This window comes from Staurois parvus, unplaced genomic scaffold (genome assembly GCF_062004578.1).
Source record: "Staurois parvus isolate SC_StPar_1 unplaced genomic scaffold, SC_StPar_1.0 ptg000604l, whole genome shotgun sequence".
Taxonomy (NCBI): Eukaryota; Metazoa; Chordata; class Amphibia; order Anura; family Ranidae; genus Staurois; species Staurois parvus.
Window position 1 is genome coordinate 7,741,398 of NW_028318400.1, and position 19,144 is coordinate 7,760,541.

Below are 19,144 nucleotides of genomic sequence, written 5' to 3' on the forward strand. Positions count from 1 at the left end.
TTGGGTAATACCCTGCTATTGTTAGCCTGGTATGTTCCTCCCCCTTTCAATTCCACTGTACTCAGTGACAGTTTTAGTTTTATGCCCCAATATGCCTCAATACCTGTGATTTGGATGGGGGACTTTAACACAGTCCTCAAATCTTCCCTGAATCGATTTAACCAACCAATGCCCCCTCCTTCAAACACACGGGCAACTTAGTTCAGTCATTTATTGACTGAATTTGGTCTCCTTGATACCTGAAGAAATCTACATCTCCTACGTAGGGAATACTCCTGTTTTTCCACCACACACTCCACTTTTTCCAGGATTGATTTTATCGCTCTATCCACAATTTTAGGTTCCAGACTTCCAGGCAAGTTTTTGTCCCAGATTATTGTCAGACCATGCCAGACCCATTTGTTTACAATAAATCATGAAAACGCCTCCCCTTTAGTGGTATGGGAAACATTCAAAAAAACATGTACAGCTTATCCTTACTATGCATATATCTAGAACTAAATGTACCTCCAAACTAGTATTTCAATAGGTTAGTTCACATCTTGCTAGTCTCCAGGATTAGTAGCTTACAGATCCCATGCCTGATCGGCTAACCAATTTGAAACTGCACACTAGATTAGTGGAACAATTAACTTATGAAAAGGTCAAACAAAAACTCTTTCCATTCGTCAACGCATTTTTGAACATGGCAAATGCCATATTTGGCTCATATGGACTCCAGACCTCCTGTCGTGATCACATTGAAGACCGCTGCGGGGACTCTGGTGTCACTGGTTGCAGCGGAAGTCGTTAATTACTTGATGTGTATACCTCTGAAGTTAGTTTTACCCCACAACAATTGCTGAAATACCAACAAACCATTTAATTTCCAAAAATGTCAGCAGAACAGGTTATTAGTGAAGTTACATTGACTAAGGAGGAAATAGACATTGGTATTGGTAAATTTAAACCCACTAAGGCTCTGGGCACTGACAGGTTGCCTCTTGAATTCTATACCCGTTGTGCCAAGATCCTTGTTCCTAAGCTCCTGGTGCTATATGAAGCCATTTTTCAGACCACTACCTTACCAGATTCCATGTGTAAGGCACTTATATTTCTGATCCCCAAACCAGGCAAGGATTTGAATGTGCCATATTCATATCATCCTATCTCACTACTGCAAACCGATATTAAGATCCTTGCAAAGGTTTTGGCGATATGCCTGAATACGGTTATTACCTCCTTAGTGCATTCAGATCAAACAGGTTTTGTGCCCCTAAAAAATACTGCATTTAATACCAGGAGGCTGTTTATGAATCTACAGTACAAGCTACCCCCGATCATGTTGTGGTTTCTTTAGATGCTGCCATGGGTTTTGACTCAGTTGAAAGGATATACTTATGGCACTGTCTCCAAAGCTGTGGTTTCAGCCCTAAATGTATTAAATGGATGTCTATATTGTATTCAGATCCGCAGGCTAGAGTGTTGGCTAATGGATGGACATCCGAGACTTTTTCTGTCTCTAGAGGTACCCGTCAAGGTTGTCCACTTTCGCCATTATTATATGCCTTGGCAGACGAACCCCTAGCCATTATTATTATTATTATTATACAGTATTTATAAAGCGCCAATAGTTTGCTCAGCGCTGTATATTACAAAGGGGGACAGAACATGTGACAGAACAATACCAATACAATGCAAAACATGAGGGGATTGGGGGGATTAAGATCTGATCGGCACATGGAGTGCGTGGACTACACAGAGGAGAACTAGTTGAAAAAGTTGGACATTATGCTGATGATATGATAATATACTTAGCCAATTCTGGCCCATTCTTGTTGTGGACTTTAGACCTTATAGAACAATTTGGTAATTTTTCTGACCTCAAAATTAATTGGGATAATTCTCAAATTCTCCATATTGATTCCTTTCCCCCTCCTGCTACTCCAGTCCCTATGCCATTAGTACGCGTTAATACCATCAAATATTTGCGTATACAAGTATCTAGATTACCTTCTGAATATATTGCACAAAATGTAGAACCCCTTTTTTCCCTTATTAAAGCCAAATCTCAAACATGGGCCAAATTGCCACTTGGGGTGATGGGTTAATAAAAATGGTCTTGCTACCCAAAATTCTTTACATACTTTGGCACTCTCCAGTATCTATCCCATTATGGTATTTTAAGGCTATGGACATGATCTGGCTTGACATGTCCTAAAAAACCCTACTACTCTGGGGGGTATTGCCCTTCCAGCGTTTGGTCTCTATTACTTGGCAGCCCAACTCTCCCACCTATATCATATTGATAAGACTGAGAGAGCAAGGTTCTGTGCCTTAGTATCTGACCCGGAACTTCGGCTTGAGATGTATCCATTTTGTGATATTGCTACAGGTGCTTGGGGATCTACCACACAGCCCTTCACCAAAGGAATGGCCTTTCATTACCAGAGAATTTGGGACCTCACTGCCTTCAAGATTAAAGCTCCACAATTTCATATATATGCCCCACTTTGGTCTAACCGACTGTTGCCTGAACTTCTCACTGTTCCTGACCACAAGTTGTGGCCCTCTAGAGGTGTATACCTTCTCTCCCATGTATTATTAAATGGGCATTAAAGTCATTTGAGGTCTTGAAGCAGGAGTTCTCCCTCCCAAATTTTATGTTGTTCCGTTACATTCAGGTATGACATGCACTAGTCTCCCAATTCCCTAATGGCTTCCTATCCCTCACGCCACTGTTGTTATTGGATGTGATATATGGAGAAGTGCCCTGTAAATATTTCTTCTTTATATGACCTTTTACTTACCCCAGAGGCATCTGATTTGGCCTACTCTCTTAAATCTAGATGGGTGACAGACGTTGGGTTATGGATGATGAGGAATAGGAGGAAGCCCTAGATAACTGTAAGCAGGTTTCACCTAAATTGCCAGACCAACTTACTCAACTCTGTATAATGCATAGGGCATATCTCAATACAACTCATTTAGCACACTTTGGAACTGACAGGGACCCCTATTGTCCTAAATGCCATGTGTCCCGGGCGCCTTTTTCTATCTGATTTGGCACTGGCCATGGATAAATGGATTTTGGGCTCAGGTAGTCTAATTTTTGCACAACCATATGGGTTCTCTTGTACCCTTGGACCCAAAGCTTTGCCTGTTGGGAATAATCCCCACTTCGGAAGCTGACAGGCATTTGACTACTTTTTTACATGAAACGTTATTTAGTGCCAGGAAATTGGTAGCCCGTCATTGGATGCAGGCACTTCCCCCAACTTTGGAGGGGTGGAAGGCAGATATTAACAACATCCTACCCTTGAAGAAATTGATATATGTTAATAGAGGATGTCCCAACAAATATAATAAAATTTGGGATCATTGGTTGCAGTCTACAGTGACTAGCACCTAGATGAGATAGCTCTGTTACACTGGGACTTAGTCACTAGCCGTACCACCCCTGCAGTAAATAACTACATAACGTTATAATTTGCACAGGTTGTTATCTCCATGGTTTTTTTGGTGTTTAACTACATTGTCACAATGGTAATTTTATCTGGTTGTTTAATTTTTGCTTACCATTCCTGTATGTTCTTTATGCTACACAATTATTTGTACTGTTAAATTTCTGTTTTATATTTTTAATTCAATAAAGCTTCTGTCTTCTTTGGGAAAGTGTATCAGATTTCTGTATACTGTAACCTAAAGGCTTATTTGAAACATGCCAGTGGCATTCAGTGAAATGATAGACCCCACTATCTAGGTAATAGATTACTCTCAAAGGCCGCCTTTTTATCTGTACTTGCTCAGGAAACTATCATTTGAAAAGTCACTGACTGTTTTCATTCAGAGAAAATATGCCAGTTTAATTTAGCCTAAAAATTTGCCACACTGTTAGAGCATATACTTGCTAATATATTACCCTGATTAGAATAACTTTGACTAAGTACTTGCCCACAAAGTTAACATTGGCACAACTGTTAAGTATATTTACTCTATCAAAGCAGTTGTCATACTGCAAGCAGTGGAGACTACATTGGTCAATCAGTCCCGCAGCAAGCATACACTTTCTGACAGAACAAATTGGATTTCTGTTTTAATTATTTTGAAACCACTGTTTATGATTACTTTTTCATTTCCAAGCAATGGAGATATCTGCATTCCTCATATAAATGAATGTACTACAACAAATTTCCTATTTTGTAAAAAACATTAATATAGCACATATTGCATTTGCTGAGACTTACTACCAGTAAATCTAAAGTAATTCCAGAAGTTTTGTTTTACCCTACTTTTGTATCTACTGTGATATTTTGGGGAATTCAGCTCAGTGGTTGTAGCATCTTTAGTGAGTCATGTCATTCCAAACTGTGGGTTTAGGGCTTGCCAGACCAATTTTATTTATAAATAAAACAAACTCCTTACATAAGGGTTTCCAATGCAGGGGTCTTCACTATCAAAACAGACACATTCAAAATAACACTGAGTCTGAAGCCCTCCTGTCCTTAGCCTGAGACCTACTGGCTTTCTGATTCAGTAAACCTGTCTCCTCAACATAGCAGACCTGTCTCCTGGATGGAGCACTCCTGTCAGCTAACAGGAGCCCTGAGCTATGCCCAAACCTATCATTATTAGGGCTGTGTGCACCTGGACACACGCCCTGCTGGTCTTCAGTAAGACATGGACACTGGGTTGGAGATATCTTTCTTCCCAAACCACATTAAAAATTCCAAACTACGTAGCCCAATTTGGGAATACCATAATCAAGAGAAAGCTGTAAAAAACATTTTCTCTGCTCATAATCGATACTCTAGAGTCCTGCACTCTACACGTAAACCTTGTGTCCTATCTACAACCATTTTCACATTGGCAGAGTCTTACACTGTCACACTTCTTTTTTGTTGCTAATGTATTTTCAATAGCACTTAAAAGAGCTATTAGAAAGGGATATGCCCATAACCAAAGTGTTTCTGTAATCCTTCTGATCCATATTTAAACCTGTTTCTAAGCTTTACTTTTTTTTAACTGCTTAATAACACAATTAATCACACCATTTCTCCCGTATTTATAACGTCTCATCTTTTTCAGTTTTTGCAAATCATGTCTAATGAACCATTCTTTTCAATCTTCAAATAAAAATGTGTTTGTATGTTAATCATAAATAGGTAGTTTATACCTGAGGAGATCTGCTAGATAGGAAGCAGTGGCTCTTTTTTTTTTTAATAGGGCTTACCTTCATCAGGTCTGGCATGATTAATGAAAGGTCTGTTTTTTTGCCAGCCTCTTTTTCCCAACACAAATGGCTTTGAAAAAGTAATTTGCATACTGTTCTGTCCTCCCAAAAAATCCTTACTCAGCCCTGACATAGTATATTTTGGGGTGCATTAACATCAGCTGTGGTAACTTTTCCCCCTAAAGCTATAATTGAAGGCTCTCGGCTTGACTTTAATATTTGCATTATGGCTACTAAATGTAGTTGAGAAGCATAGGAAATACTATGTCTTTGTAATAAGGGATAAAATATAACAATTCTAGAGAACATTAGAGGAAATCAGAAAATAAATGTAACCAATGGTTACATTTATTTTGCTAGTTACCACTAGTATTCTCTAGAATTATTATATTGTATATATGCTCCGTAGCTGCATCTAGTGGCCATAATGAAGTATTTTACTACTGCTCATTGTATAAGAGCTTTCAGTCAAATAGAATATAGCCTACAGAACATTTGTATTTTTCCAGTTTGTGCATAACAAATGTACATTCAGAGTCACTGGATGAATGGCTATGCTATGACCAATACTATGACCTTTATTTCAGAATTACTCAGAATTATAATTATATAAGGGGTATAAGTTGTATAAGCAACTCCTTAAATTATGTTAGTTAAATAACTGCCCTGCTTATACTGATTCTATACATATCATAAGATCATTTACTCCCCTGGAGCAAATTTGCTTAAGTGGATCTGCTCCCCGAGGCCTATTTTCTCAAACCTGTAAGAGGTTCCACAATGATCATTTCATTATCCCACCCCTTTTGCCAACTTAGGGAGGAAAACTCAATTACCAGCTTACAGACTTGCAATGGGATAACATTTTCCTCCTCACTCATAAGCCATAAATTTGTTCCAGGTATCCAGCTACTGTATATGCTACTATCCCATTAGTATTTTGCCCTATCAAATCTCTACAACATCTTCCCAAATACCAGACCTATGTGTTGAAGATGTTCCAAACCCAATGGAACTTTACTACTCCTTTTTTGGACTTGCCCCAACATGTGACCTTCGTGGCAAGCCCTTTTCCCTATCATCACTAAACTGATCAACATACAACTCCCTGAAAATCCTACCTAATTTCTTCTCCATTTAAACAATACTGACCCTATCCTATATAACAAGTCTTTACTTGATAAATATGGCTAGAATTATGATCCCCAGATTTTGGAAACAGTCACAAACTCATACTATACTATACTATATAAGATTGGTGTAGAGAGCTAAATATCATATGCAACAGGAAGGACCTAACAAAATCGTTTGATGACCAAGTAAAAAATTCTAGCTCAGCTGGTAACCATGTCTCCTATTCTGAGGCTCAGAACAATGAAACTGTCTAATGACTAAAACGTGATCATGGTTGATATGACAATCAGAAATCACACATTTTATTGAACTGTTCCTTTTTTCCATAAGGAGATCATCTAAAGCTGAGAGTGTTCCCCACCTCCCTTCCTTTTTCCCTTCTCCCTCTCCCCCCTTCCCACTTTCTTGAACTTTTTCCCACATACTGATCTACACAGGAGAATCTACAATCCTCTCTAACATTGTATTTAATATGGAGAAGAGAAACCTTCTTATCTGCACTCGTATTAAGACCTCCCCATAATATTTCTGAGAAAAAGACTTGTTATGATTGCTTGCAAAAACCTCAATAAAATGTTTAACATATAAATAATTGCTGTGCTTATCAGTAAAGCATCCATCATTAAAATGTGCTTTTAACTTAGTGTTGTTGCCCATATATATGGGAACTACAAGCCACTATCATGAAATCTGATAGATCATGTTTATTTTGCTTTACTATTTACTGTACTTATACTATATATCCATAAAAGCTCTGGGGCATAAATAGTTAAGCTCAAGAAAATTCAGCTTCTTTTCAAAGAAGATCCAATAACCTTTGTTAAACCTATATCCACTTTTCTGAAGGATATTCTTTTCTCTTTCTCATGCTCAATGCATTGAGAGATCATGGTATGTCTTCAAAATGTAATAGTCTTTCCTGTGACTTCCTACTGTTCAACCAAATAGCTTTTGCTGGTTCCAGCTCTCCTCCACTGCTTGGAGTTGATTCTAAATGTCAAGGTCTAATATATTCTGCAATCTTCTTGCTTCTCGCATGTATATTTCAAAGTTCATTTGCTAACTAACTGAAGAAAGCAAAGATAGTGTATTTACAGTGCCATTTATTAATTTTTTTCTTTGTATTTTCTTTGCTATTTTTAATATTAGGTAGCATAATACATAAATTAATAAATACATTGCAAGTATGTTTTTTTGTTTTTTTTTAAGGCACAAAAACGAATGCTTTTTTCTGTATCATAGTAGACCACTGGTGGTGCCATCCATGGTTTCCCCTTGACCATACCAAATTATTTATAAATATAAATTATACATTTCTTCAAGTTTTTTCTTTGCTTAGAAAAAGATCTTAGATCTTAGATTCTTCATATATTGCTTACACTTACTAGAAGATGATGAAAGTACCAAAATGATTATGGCTTTCAAAGAAATCTGAAATGACCTGAATGTTATGATGGCATTGTATTAATTATATACTCAGTTGAAATTTAAGATAACTTTCAATTTTTATATTTTCCTAGTTAACACCAGTTGGAACCACGATTTATAATGGATTTGCGGATAAAGGTGCTACAGACATAGATGATGGTCCTAATGGCCAGATTGAATATTTTATTCAATACAACCCAAATGACACCGTAAGTGTATTTCTGCCATTGCTAATATTACATCTATTTACTTTTTTGTAAGGGAATATATTTCAGTTTTCACTATGATACATATCTCTGCAGCCAGAAAAAATATCACTATAGCTATGCCTACACATGAAAGTTTTCAAACCTTAGAAAATAGTTTATTAGATTTGTAGGATAATTAAAGTGACATTAAACTCATTTTTATATTAATCATTCTAAAATATCAAGTATACCATGACTGTGCTTTTTTTGTTATAAAATACTGTTAACATTGTTTTTGGGCTTCTTTTTTGTACTGTGCATTCTCCCTATCCTCCACTGATGCACCTCACTTCTAGTAGTTTTAGAGCGAGCAGTGCTGTTATTTCTGGTTCCATGCTCTGCTCTATGTCTACTACAGTTCCCAAATAGCTGAATGTGTCTGTAGTTCACCTCAGGGATGATCAGGAAAGGGTGGTTACATTCACATACACAAAGGAAGCGGGTTGTGGAGAATGAACGTAGCCACCCTAGGACAGGAAGTCTGAGAATAGCAGAAAAAAGATCACACTTGAGAGATGAAACAAGGGGAAAGAGAGATGGAAGATACATTCCAGTTATAATTAGACAAATTGCATTTATTTTATTTTATTAAAAAATTTGGGTTTAGTGAAAAACGTTTGGGTGTACTATAGTTGAATAGGTTGAAAATGTTCAGGCTACAGCACTCAAAAGTAAAAATGAATACAAATTATTTTTTCTCTAGCAGACATTTGCTTATCATCTGTCATAGTCAACATAAAAAACATTATTTTAGGGACTAGAGGGTAAACCTTATGATTCTACTATGATGATGCACTGATCATTGTAAGTCTATAGTGCCAGGAAACTCATCCCATGTGGGTAACGAGATTTAACAATTTGCCCTGAAGTATCACATTATTTAGATGAAGTATTACCAATAATTTTGTCCTGATTTTGCAGCTATAGCTTGTTTAGTTTGTTCATCTGGCTTGTAGCTGGTATGCAGACTTTGTGTGCCCACATTCCTTCACTCTGGTTTTCAAATGCTTGTATACTCCTGAGCTTCTAGTGGTACAGTTATCATTTTTGTTGTTTCTTTATATTGCAGAATCTAGAGCATTCATATTCTGTAGTAAAGGATTTAAATGCCTGCAATTTAAAGACCTATAATTTTTTAAAATGTTTACCCTTTCACTTTTTTGCATGATGTGAAATGGTTAATATCCCTTGTATTCCCTGGCTTATGTCTGGCTCCAGCCAATCAGCTTACTGGCATATAGCAAACCACAGTTCAGGAACCCAGCCAATAAAACCAGGCTACAAATGTTGTGTCATACATTAATGAGTTTTGTGTATACATAAAACAGATTTATTAAAATATAGCAAAAATTAATTCCTACTTAGACACTACCGTAGGCTGGGAAGCTATGTTTTTGGATACGTAGTGCTACAATCAAATCTGTAATTGTAATTTGAGGTCCAGAAGTAAGTATGCAAGGGCAGACATTATTTATTTATTACAGGCACTTATGTAGCACCATCAATTTGCACAGCCCTTTACATATATTCTATTTTCACATCAGTCTCTGCCCTCAAGGAGCTTACAATCTAAGGTCCCTAACTCACATTCATACATACACCTACTAGGGCTAATTATGTCTTTGGAGTGTGGGAGGAAACTGGAGTACCCAGAGAAAACCCACGTAGCCACAGGGAGAGCATGCAAACTTCAGGCATGGTTGGGATTTGAACAGAAAACCTCAAGGCCTGTTTGGGATATGAACGACGGCCCTAGTGCTGCTAGGTGGCAGTGCTAACCACTTAGCCACTGTGCAGCCCCACAGGAGTAAACTTTTCCATTATCTCAAAAATGCCTGAAATGAATGCTGGCTAACGCATCTGGGGGCAGATGCAATAGCTTCTGCTAGTGAACTGAGCTTTGCTTATATAATTGTTGTCTATTTATTACAAAATATGAAAGTGCAGGAGTATACCCACTCAGGAAAATTGAACTTACTGTAATTTTTTTAATGTTCATCTCCAGGCACATACTGTCAAGGTCCTACCTTTTCCCTGAGGTTATGTTACTCCATGTGCTGGCGTCCATCTTGGATTCTGCTGTGCATGATGGGAATCCTTTTTATTCCTTCAGGTCTCTGAGGTCCACCCCCCAGAGGGGCGTGGCTGATGACATATAAGTCTGTGGCCCGCACATGCTCTTTGCACTTGTGTCTTGTGTCTTTGTGTTGCTGTTACTCTGTTCTGACTCTCGTGACTCTCCTGGTATTCTGATTCGGCTTGTGACTTGACTATTCTTTGTATTCTCCTTTGATCTGACCCTCTGTTGCTGAACCCGGCTTGTGACCTGTGATTCTCTCTCGTCTTCTGCCCTGTACTGTTTTGTCCTGTTGTTGTTGACCCCGGCTTGTCTGACTACTCTTTTGTTTCTTCCACCAGCTACACGCCATTGGCGGCGGCCATTACCGCAGCTGAGGTGTCTCGGGGGCCGCGACCTGGTTCCTGGCTGCGTCAAGTCCATCCCCACCATCAGGGGCCCTGGTGAAGGGCAGCCTGGGACTTAGACTCCGCGCCCTGAGGGACTTCGGTCTGTGGGTGGTGGTTGTCGTCAGCCAGTGCGTTACATTGTTAGGCCTGCCTGTCCGTTCCTCGGCTACTGCCCTGACACATACCAAGAGATGGTGAAAATGCAGAAGTGTGCTCACCAAATACAAATGGTCTTTGTTTTCCTTCCATAATAGGTGGCTCCATTTTATTGCAATAATTCTAGAATCCTGCCATCACAGTGTGCCCGTACTTTCTATTCCAAAGAAGGGGACCAGTCAACACAGCCAGCTCCCTGTGCTTTGGGGGCCAATCTCCTTAAAGTCTCTCCATTTGTTTTAATCAGCCTGCTTCAGGCAGTGAATGTAGGTTGATGAACACATACATCATTCATACATTGAGACATAGATAGGTCTTCCCGCCCATCTCCACTGAGATCCACCACTCTCCACAGCTCAGCATTGCGTAGATGCTTGCCCAGCTCTTCCTATTGTATGCCTTTGCCTATCTTATTTATTGTAACTGACATTTTACTGGAGTTCTCAGTCAGCAAGTTCCCAGTGTGCATTCTCTTTTGTGAAACAAAAATAGTGGTAGATGCTAATTCTTTTTAGTTAATCCAGCATACAGAGCATGTGGCAGGAGGAGGTGATTGCGTTATAGCTGCAATTCTCCTACTATTTGCATACTAGAACAGCTCTGTAAACAAGACTATTTGGAAAGTAGATATTAATTTCAGTTTTTAGAGCTATCCTAATGTGGAGGTAAATGTAAACTATTTAGATTTCTCTTGGGCAATCTACAGGATGAGTGCTCTAAGCACTGGAGGGGGTAGCTATGCATTACACTATACTGATCCCCTTCACAGCAGCTTCTCCTTCAGGCCTTGTGACACAGAGAGTGAGTTTTTTTTTCTCACTACAGGTACAAAGTACTGTTGGAATATAATCTAGGAGGGGTGGCAAAGATTTGGAGGTAAATTTGGTTCATGCCTGAAGATCCGCTCTAAGCAATTCACTTCTCCAATACTCCATTTCATAGTTGAAATTGATTTTTTGTTGTTATTGTTCTGCTATTTGACTTAAAAATTTCAGTTTTATCACAAAGTGCAGCAACATGAAGAGCCTTTAAATTGCATACAATTCAAAAGAGAAAAATACTAATGTATATGGTTTATATTTATGGATTTTCAAGGCCTTTTCCTGGATGGCATTCTAATGCTTCTGTGACAGGTGGTAATCAAACGCACAATGTTTTCAAGAGGTGACTGACAAAACAGCATTAGGTACATTGTGTTTAATCCCCATGAAACATAGCATCTGTATAAGAAAATAAAAACATCCACTATTCCTGCATACATGTTCCCTTAGTAGAGGTTTCCTTTTGTTATTATTGTGCTGTTCTGTTTACACACTACAGTTAAACTGACAAGGATAAAGAACGTACAGTAAATCCAGCTGTGTCTATTTTTTATGCTCCTGATAAATTTTCATTGTTCTAGGGAAAATCTGAACAATTCATTGGTAAAGAAACAACATACACTTCCCATTAGCCAGCCAAAAATCACCCTTTTCTTACTAAACATCCGTTAATCATAACATTCACAAATACAGTATGCATGCAAAACTTAGCATACCTGTGAAGAAATTGAGCTGATTCTTATTTTAAATAAATGTTCTATGCTCCTTAGCATTATAATTTTCTCAGCCATTTTAGATCAGGTGATTTATCTCAAAAACAATATAATTGACAAAGACGGGATTGATGTCTATTTGGCAGAACTTTGTGGATATTTTCAGATCGGCTGGCAATTAGCTGTCTTTTTTTTTTAACTTAAGGCTTCTTTAAAAAAAAAAATACATACCTTTATGTGTAAGACCTCAAATGGACTTTTAAAGTGTCCCAGGAATAAGCTACACTAATAGTGCATTGAGGAATCATGTTTAGAACTGACAGTGGATGTTACACCTCTTGAGGGGATTTATTATCCCACATTTTAAATCGCTGATTTATAGTACATGTGTGGTATAATATGGGAATGTCATTGAAGTAACTGTGTGTTTTTTTATTATTTATAATATGAATTTGTAGTCTGGCTAATGTATAATTTTAAAGTATAACTAAAGGCAAAACGTTTTTTTTTTGCTTTGGATAGAGTGGAGAGGGATTAAAACACCTGTCAGCTTTTATTGCTGTCTGTGCCCCTGTTAGATACACTCATTCTATTCATCATGTTTACCATTACCATTGAAAGTGAAAGTAAAAGAAAACCCACATTTTGGACTGTCCGAAGAAAAGTAATAGAGGGAAAATTTTCCAATGGGGACACCAGTTCTTGTGACCTTGAGTTCCCCAAAGAATTACCTTAATTTACATATAGCCCTCCCTTACACTATCCAAAATGGAAAAAAAAATGCCTATAGTTCTACTTTAATCATTTGTAATAATAATACTCTAAAAGAGAGAATGAGAGTTTATTTCCCCCTGTATTTTTAATATGCTATCAGTGTGGCTTATTCCTGGGGCAACAATAAAGTCCACTGTGCGTTTTATACATAAGGAATGGCAATAATATTAAGATGTGGTGCCTCCACAAAGGGAAACAGGGCATCCCAGATTTACCCAATGTGGCTTTAAGTATTTGGGCTGTCACAAACAGATTGACTCTCTCTCTCTTTATATATATAATGTATTTTTCTTTAATTGTATATTATTTATTTTTACACTATATGTATGGAATGATAGTACATTTGCACACCAACTAACAATGTACACAAATATAACAAACAGCTTTATCAGACACTTTTTCCCACTTACATAGAACTTAAGAAAACAAAGAATCTGGAAACTAAAAGGGACATTTCTATTAAATTAACCATATATGAAGATATTATTTGTAACACCTAGTAATTTATTTATGTATTTATTTATTTTAGGCTTCCAATAAAACCTTTGACATTCCCCTCACACTGTCTGGAGCAGTTGTATTACGGCGCAGGTTGAATTATGAGGAAAAGACACGGTATTATGTCATAGTACAAGCTAATGTAAGTTCAACACTTTCTTTACAAGCATGTTTACACTATTATTTTGTACTTCTGATAATAACACTACCTTAAAGCAGTTGTAACTTTTTTTTAAAAATAACAAACATGTTTTACTTACCTGCTTTGTGCAATAGTTTTGCACAGAGTGGCCCTGAGCCTCCTCTTCTGGGGTTCCCAACTGACGTTATCTGCTGCTCATCTTCTGTGTCTACCCCTAGCAAGCCACTTGCTGGGTCACAGACATGCAGGCTCACTCCAGGGCCAGGCTATGTGCGTCTATAGATACATACAGAATGAATCGACCCACCCCCTGCTCCCTCCCTACATGATTTGACTGACAACAGCAGGAGCCAAATCTGTGAGAGAGGGGATAGGGGAAAGAAGAAATGAAGCCGGGCACAGCACTGGATTGCAAGAGGACTCATGTAAGCTTTATTCACACGGCCATAAAACAATGCATATGCAAGTGTTTTTTTTTTTTCTACAGATCAGAATGTAGCTTCATTGTTTTCAGTGGAGCCATTAACACAAATGCATAAACAGATGCTTTCAGATTCATAACATATAATCCAAAAATCTGTGTCTAAGAACATGTGTTTTACGCACTTATGCTTATAAGTGCAGGTATAAGCCTTTGTAAGAGCATAAGTTAAGTCTAAAAACAGGGGAAAATATATTTATAATAAAAAGTTATGTATGCATATGCATCTTTATGCATGTTTACTCATTTAAACGCATCTATACGCAAGTATTACACTTGATAATAGACTGTTTATTAGCTCAAAGCTATGAACAGAATTGAATAACAAGATTCAACCCCCCCGCCATTAGACTTCAATTGGGTTCACAAACTTCAGGAAAGATTTGCTGTTTGCGAGCTGAAACCCTGTCAGTTTTACTACTAAATAAGCGAGAAATACAAGCTATGATTATTTGCAAAATTATTTAAAAATGTTTAAAAACACTCATGCAAATATGACATCACTGTTTGAGTACCCCAAATCCTTAGGATGTGCTCCTGCACCATGTTTTATTTGCAATATTGGTTCACAAAGGTTGTGGTGGGATTTAGTCAAATGTTGTAGTAAATATTTTTTATGATGCTGTTAGGTCCCAATACATCTGTTTGTGATTTATTTGTTCTCTGTTGCCTGGATAATAAAATATTCCTTATAGCGAGGCGTGCTGTTTTCCTGATTTTCCTATGCAGTGTGAAGCAGGTGCCGACAGTGATGGGTTGGCATGCATGGGCTCCAACAGTAGATATTAGAGAAGCCTCAGACTTGGCCCAGAAGTGTTTAGCCATGCCTTGGTAGCTCACAATGTGATGTCACTTCTTAAATCTCGAAAGGGACACCATGTAGCTTGTATTCACTTGCAATTAATGGTACTGCAGAAATGGAGGTCTACCTTCTCCAGTAGACCTGTCTGACCCTAATGGCTGGAAATGGGCATGTTGATATGAGTTTGGGAAGGTCTTATTACCCAATGCCTCCATGTATGTACCAATACTGGTTAGAACTGCAGTTATGTTTTAATTGCTTTTTTGCCTTCCCAAGTGGGGAGGTTTGCAAATCACTGTCTATCTTGGTGATTAGTATCAGACAGAATAAGAAGTGATAAGAAATGTCCTCAACAGGGACAATTAAAGCAATAAAACAAGTTAGAGGTTATATCCTTTACCCTATTTATCCAAAACAAAAAAAAATAAAACAAAAGTTTGGATGTGTTCATTATTATAAAATTTACAATGTCACTGAGTGACGTGGATTTCAGGAAGAAATATAAACAAATACAAGGTTCTACATCACACAAATGTTTTGGATGTGAAGAACCTTGAATGTTTTAAGCAGTTTATATTTATTTTGTTTATTATTGTATATTTATTTGACATTAACATTTTCTGAATATACAGTATATATATCTAACATGCAGCTACACGTTTCTACTAGAGGTTATTCATTTTGGTTTGTAAGATTTCTTTAACAGGAGTGACAAAATAACATATTGAATTGGGACTCATCTTTACTAAACCAATTACAAGCACAAACATGTAAATGCATAAATGTAAATGGTGGGTGTAGCAATTACAAAGAAACCAGAAGCTGGTGTGCAGGGATAAAACCTGTGAACCCTTTTATAAAAAATCTGTAAATTGGTGTGTGTATATGTAATCCTCAACAATGGACTTCTCTTATTTGCTTCCCTTGGGTCTGTTGAATATTCCATTGAAAGAGCTTTTTTCACATCTGTTTAATAAGAGTAATTTAAGCGTACCTCTTAAATCCTGCTATAAATATTGTAACATTGTGTGCTATCTGTTGCACTCAGTTAGCATTGCTCCCAGTGCTCTGTAGGAACTACAGAATACCTCTTCCCTATGTTATAAAGAAGCAGGGAGGGGAGACGTTCTGAAGTCCTCAAAAAATTCTGTCCTAGCTAGGATGACAATGCTGCCCCTTCATACGTACAGTACAGTGAGTGAACATCACCCTAAGACAGGAGGTGTGTTAACTGGTAGGATCATCAGGTGAAAATAAAATAAGGGAAAAAATAAAACTTGTGCAGCCGCCATATTGTAAGCTGCAATATATTACATTTTTGGTAGTGGGTTTAGATACACTTTAACTTTTGTATCATTCTATTTTGTTATAAACAGTACAACTACTACCAAACAATGATGTTACCAGCCATTTTTCCACATACAGTATATCAAATTGTTATGGGTAGTGTTTAGAGATGAGCGAATCGAACCAGGCGAAGTGGAATTCGATACGAATTTCAGGAAAAATTCGATTCGCGTCGAATCCGAATATTTGCCTACTTCGGGTGCGCGAATCGGATTTTTCCCGATCAGCCGGCAAAAGTGTCCCTGCAGAGAGCTCCGCTATTTCTGACAGTTCTCTGACAGTTCCTTCACATGTACAGCGGTTGAAACATTGTATCTATTTGTTTCCATTTAGGATACAGATGTTTTTATTCGGAAACAGATGTTTCAACCGCTGTACATGTGAAGGAGCTGTCAGAGAACTGTCAGAAATAGAGGAACTCTGCAGATACACTTTTTGCCGGTTTGGAATTATTCTTATTTTCATCCTACTTCTTCTTCCTCTTCATCCTCATCCTCATCCTCTTCTTCTTCTTCTGAGGATGAGGATGAAGAAGAAGAAGAAGAAGTAGGATGAAAATAAGAATAATTCCAAGCCGGCAAAAGTGTATCTGCAGAGCTCCTCTATTCTGCAGATACACTTAGAGGAGCTCTGCAGATACACTTTTTGCCGGCTTGGAATTAATCTTATTTTCATCCTACTTCTTCTTCTTCTTCATCCTCATCCTCAGAAGAAGAAGAAGAGGATGAGGATGAGCATGAAGAAGAAGAAGAAGAAGAAGTAGGATGAAAATAAGAATAATTCCAAGCCGGCAAAAAGTGTATCTGCAGAGCTCCTCTAAGTGTATCTGCAGAATAGAGGAGCTCTGCAGATACACTTTTTGCCGGCTTGGAATTATTCTTATTTTCATCCTACTTCTTCTTCTTCTTCTTCTTCTTCTTCTTCATCCTCATCCTCTTCTTCTTCTTCTGAGGATGAGGATGAAGAAGAAGAAGAAGAAGAAGTAGGATGAAAATAAGAATAATTCCAAGCCGGCAAAAAGTGTATCTGCAGAGCTCCTCTATTCTGCAGATACACTTAGAGGAGCTCTGCAGATACACTTTTTGCCGGCTTGGAATTATTCTTATTTTCATCCTACTTCTTCTTCTTCATCCTCATCCTCAGAAGAAGAAGAAGAGGATGAGGATGAAGAAGAAGAAGAAGAAGAAGTAGGATGAAAATAAGAATAATTCCAAGCCGGCAAAAAGTGTATCTGCAGAGCTCCGCTAAGTGTATCTGCAGAGCTCCGCTATTTCTGACAGTTCTGTGACATTCACTCCATACAGCGGTTGAAACATTGTATCTATTTGTTTCCATTTATGGAAACAAATAGATACAATGTTTCAACCGCTGTATGGAGTGAATGTTGTTGAAACCGCTATATGGAGTGAATGTCACAGAACTGTCAGAAATAAGCTATTTCTGAAAGTTCTGTGACATTCCCTCCATACAGCGGTTTCAACCGCTGTATGGAGTGAATGTCACAGAACTGTCAGAAATAGCCTATTTCTGACAGTTCTGTGACATTCCCTCCATACAGTGGTTGAAACATTGTATCTATTTGTTTCCATAAATGGAACCATTTATGGAAACAAATAGATACAATGTTTCAACCGCTGTATGGAGGAAATGTCACAGAACTGTCAGAAATAGGCTATTTCTGACAGTTCTGTGACATTCACTCCATACAGCGGTTGAAACATTGTATCTATTTGTTTCCATAAATGGAACCATTTATGGAAACAAATAGATACAATGTTTCAACCGCTGTATGGAGGGAATGTCACAGAACTGTCAGAAATAGCGGAGCTCTGCAGATACACTTAGCGGAGCTCTGCAGATACACTTTTTGCCGGCTTGGAATTCTTCTTATTTTCATCCTACTTCTTCTTCTTCATCCTCATCCTCAGAAGAAGAAGAAGAGGATGAAGATGAGGATGAAGAAGAAGAAGAAGTAGGATGAAAATAAGAAGAATTCCAAGCCGGCAAAAATTGTATCTGCAGAGCTCCGCTAAGTGTATCTGCAGAGCTCCGCTAAGAAATAGCGGAGCTCTGCAGATACACTTTTTGCCGGCTTGGAATTCTCCTTCTTCTCATCTTTCTTCTTCTTCTCATCCTTCTTCTTCTCATCCTTCTTCTTCTTCTCATCCTTCTTCTTCTCATCCTTCTCCTTCTTCTCATCCTTCTCCTTCTTCTCATCCTTCTTCTTCTTCTCATCCTTCTCCTTCTTCTCATCCTTCTCCTTCTCATCCTTCTCCTTCTTCTAATCCTTCTTCTCATCCTTCTCCTTCTTCTCATCCTTCTTCTCATCCTTCTTCTCATCCTTCTCCTTCTTCTCATCCTTCTCCTTCTTCTCATCCTTCTCCTTCTCCTTCTTCTCATCCTTCTCCTTCTCCTTCTTCTCATCCTTCTCCTTCTCCTTCTTCTCATCTTTCTCCTTCTCCTTCTTCTCATCCTTCTCCTTCTTCTCATCCTTCTCCTTCTTCTCATCCTTCTTCTCATCCTTCTCCTTCTTCTCATCCTTCTTCTCATCCTTCTTCTCATCCTTCTCCTTCTTCTCATCCTTCTCCTTCTTCTCATCCTTCTTCTCATCCTTCTCCTTCTTCTCATCCTTCTTCTCATCCTTCTCCTTCTTCTCATCCTTCTTCTCATCCTTCTCCTTCTTCTCATCCTTCTCCTTCTTCTCATCCTTCTCCTTCTTCTCATCCTTCTCCTTCTTCTCATCCTTCTCCTTCTCCTTCTTCTCATCCTTCTCCTTCTTCTCATCCTTCTCCTTCTCCTTCTTCTCATCCTTCTCCTTCTTCTCATCCTTCTCCTTCTTCTCATCCTTCTTCTCATCCTTCTCCTTCTTCTCATCCTTCTTCTCATCCTTCTTCTCATCCTTCTCATCCTTCTTCTCATCCT

The 19,144-nt window shown here is 38.1% G+C and overlaps 1 protein-coding gene across 1 annotated transcript in view; it reads left to right on the forward strand.

Annotated features, from left to right (window-relative positions):
- PCDH15 (protocadherin related 15) overlaps nucleotides 1-19,144 on the forward strand; it is a gene marked incomplete at its 3' end in the record, with an annotated part of 1,039,494 nt that overhangs the window by 533,758 nt on the left and 486,592 nt on the right. The window contains exons 7-8 of the mRNA XM_089692803.1: nucleotides 7,867-7,983; nucleotides 13,482-13,592. Coding sequence (XP_089548929.1) covers nucleotides 7,867-7,983; nucleotides 13,482-13,592 — 228 coding nt within the window. The remainder of the gene's footprint in view (nucleotides 1-7,866; nucleotides 7,984-13,481; nucleotides 13,593-19,144) is intronic.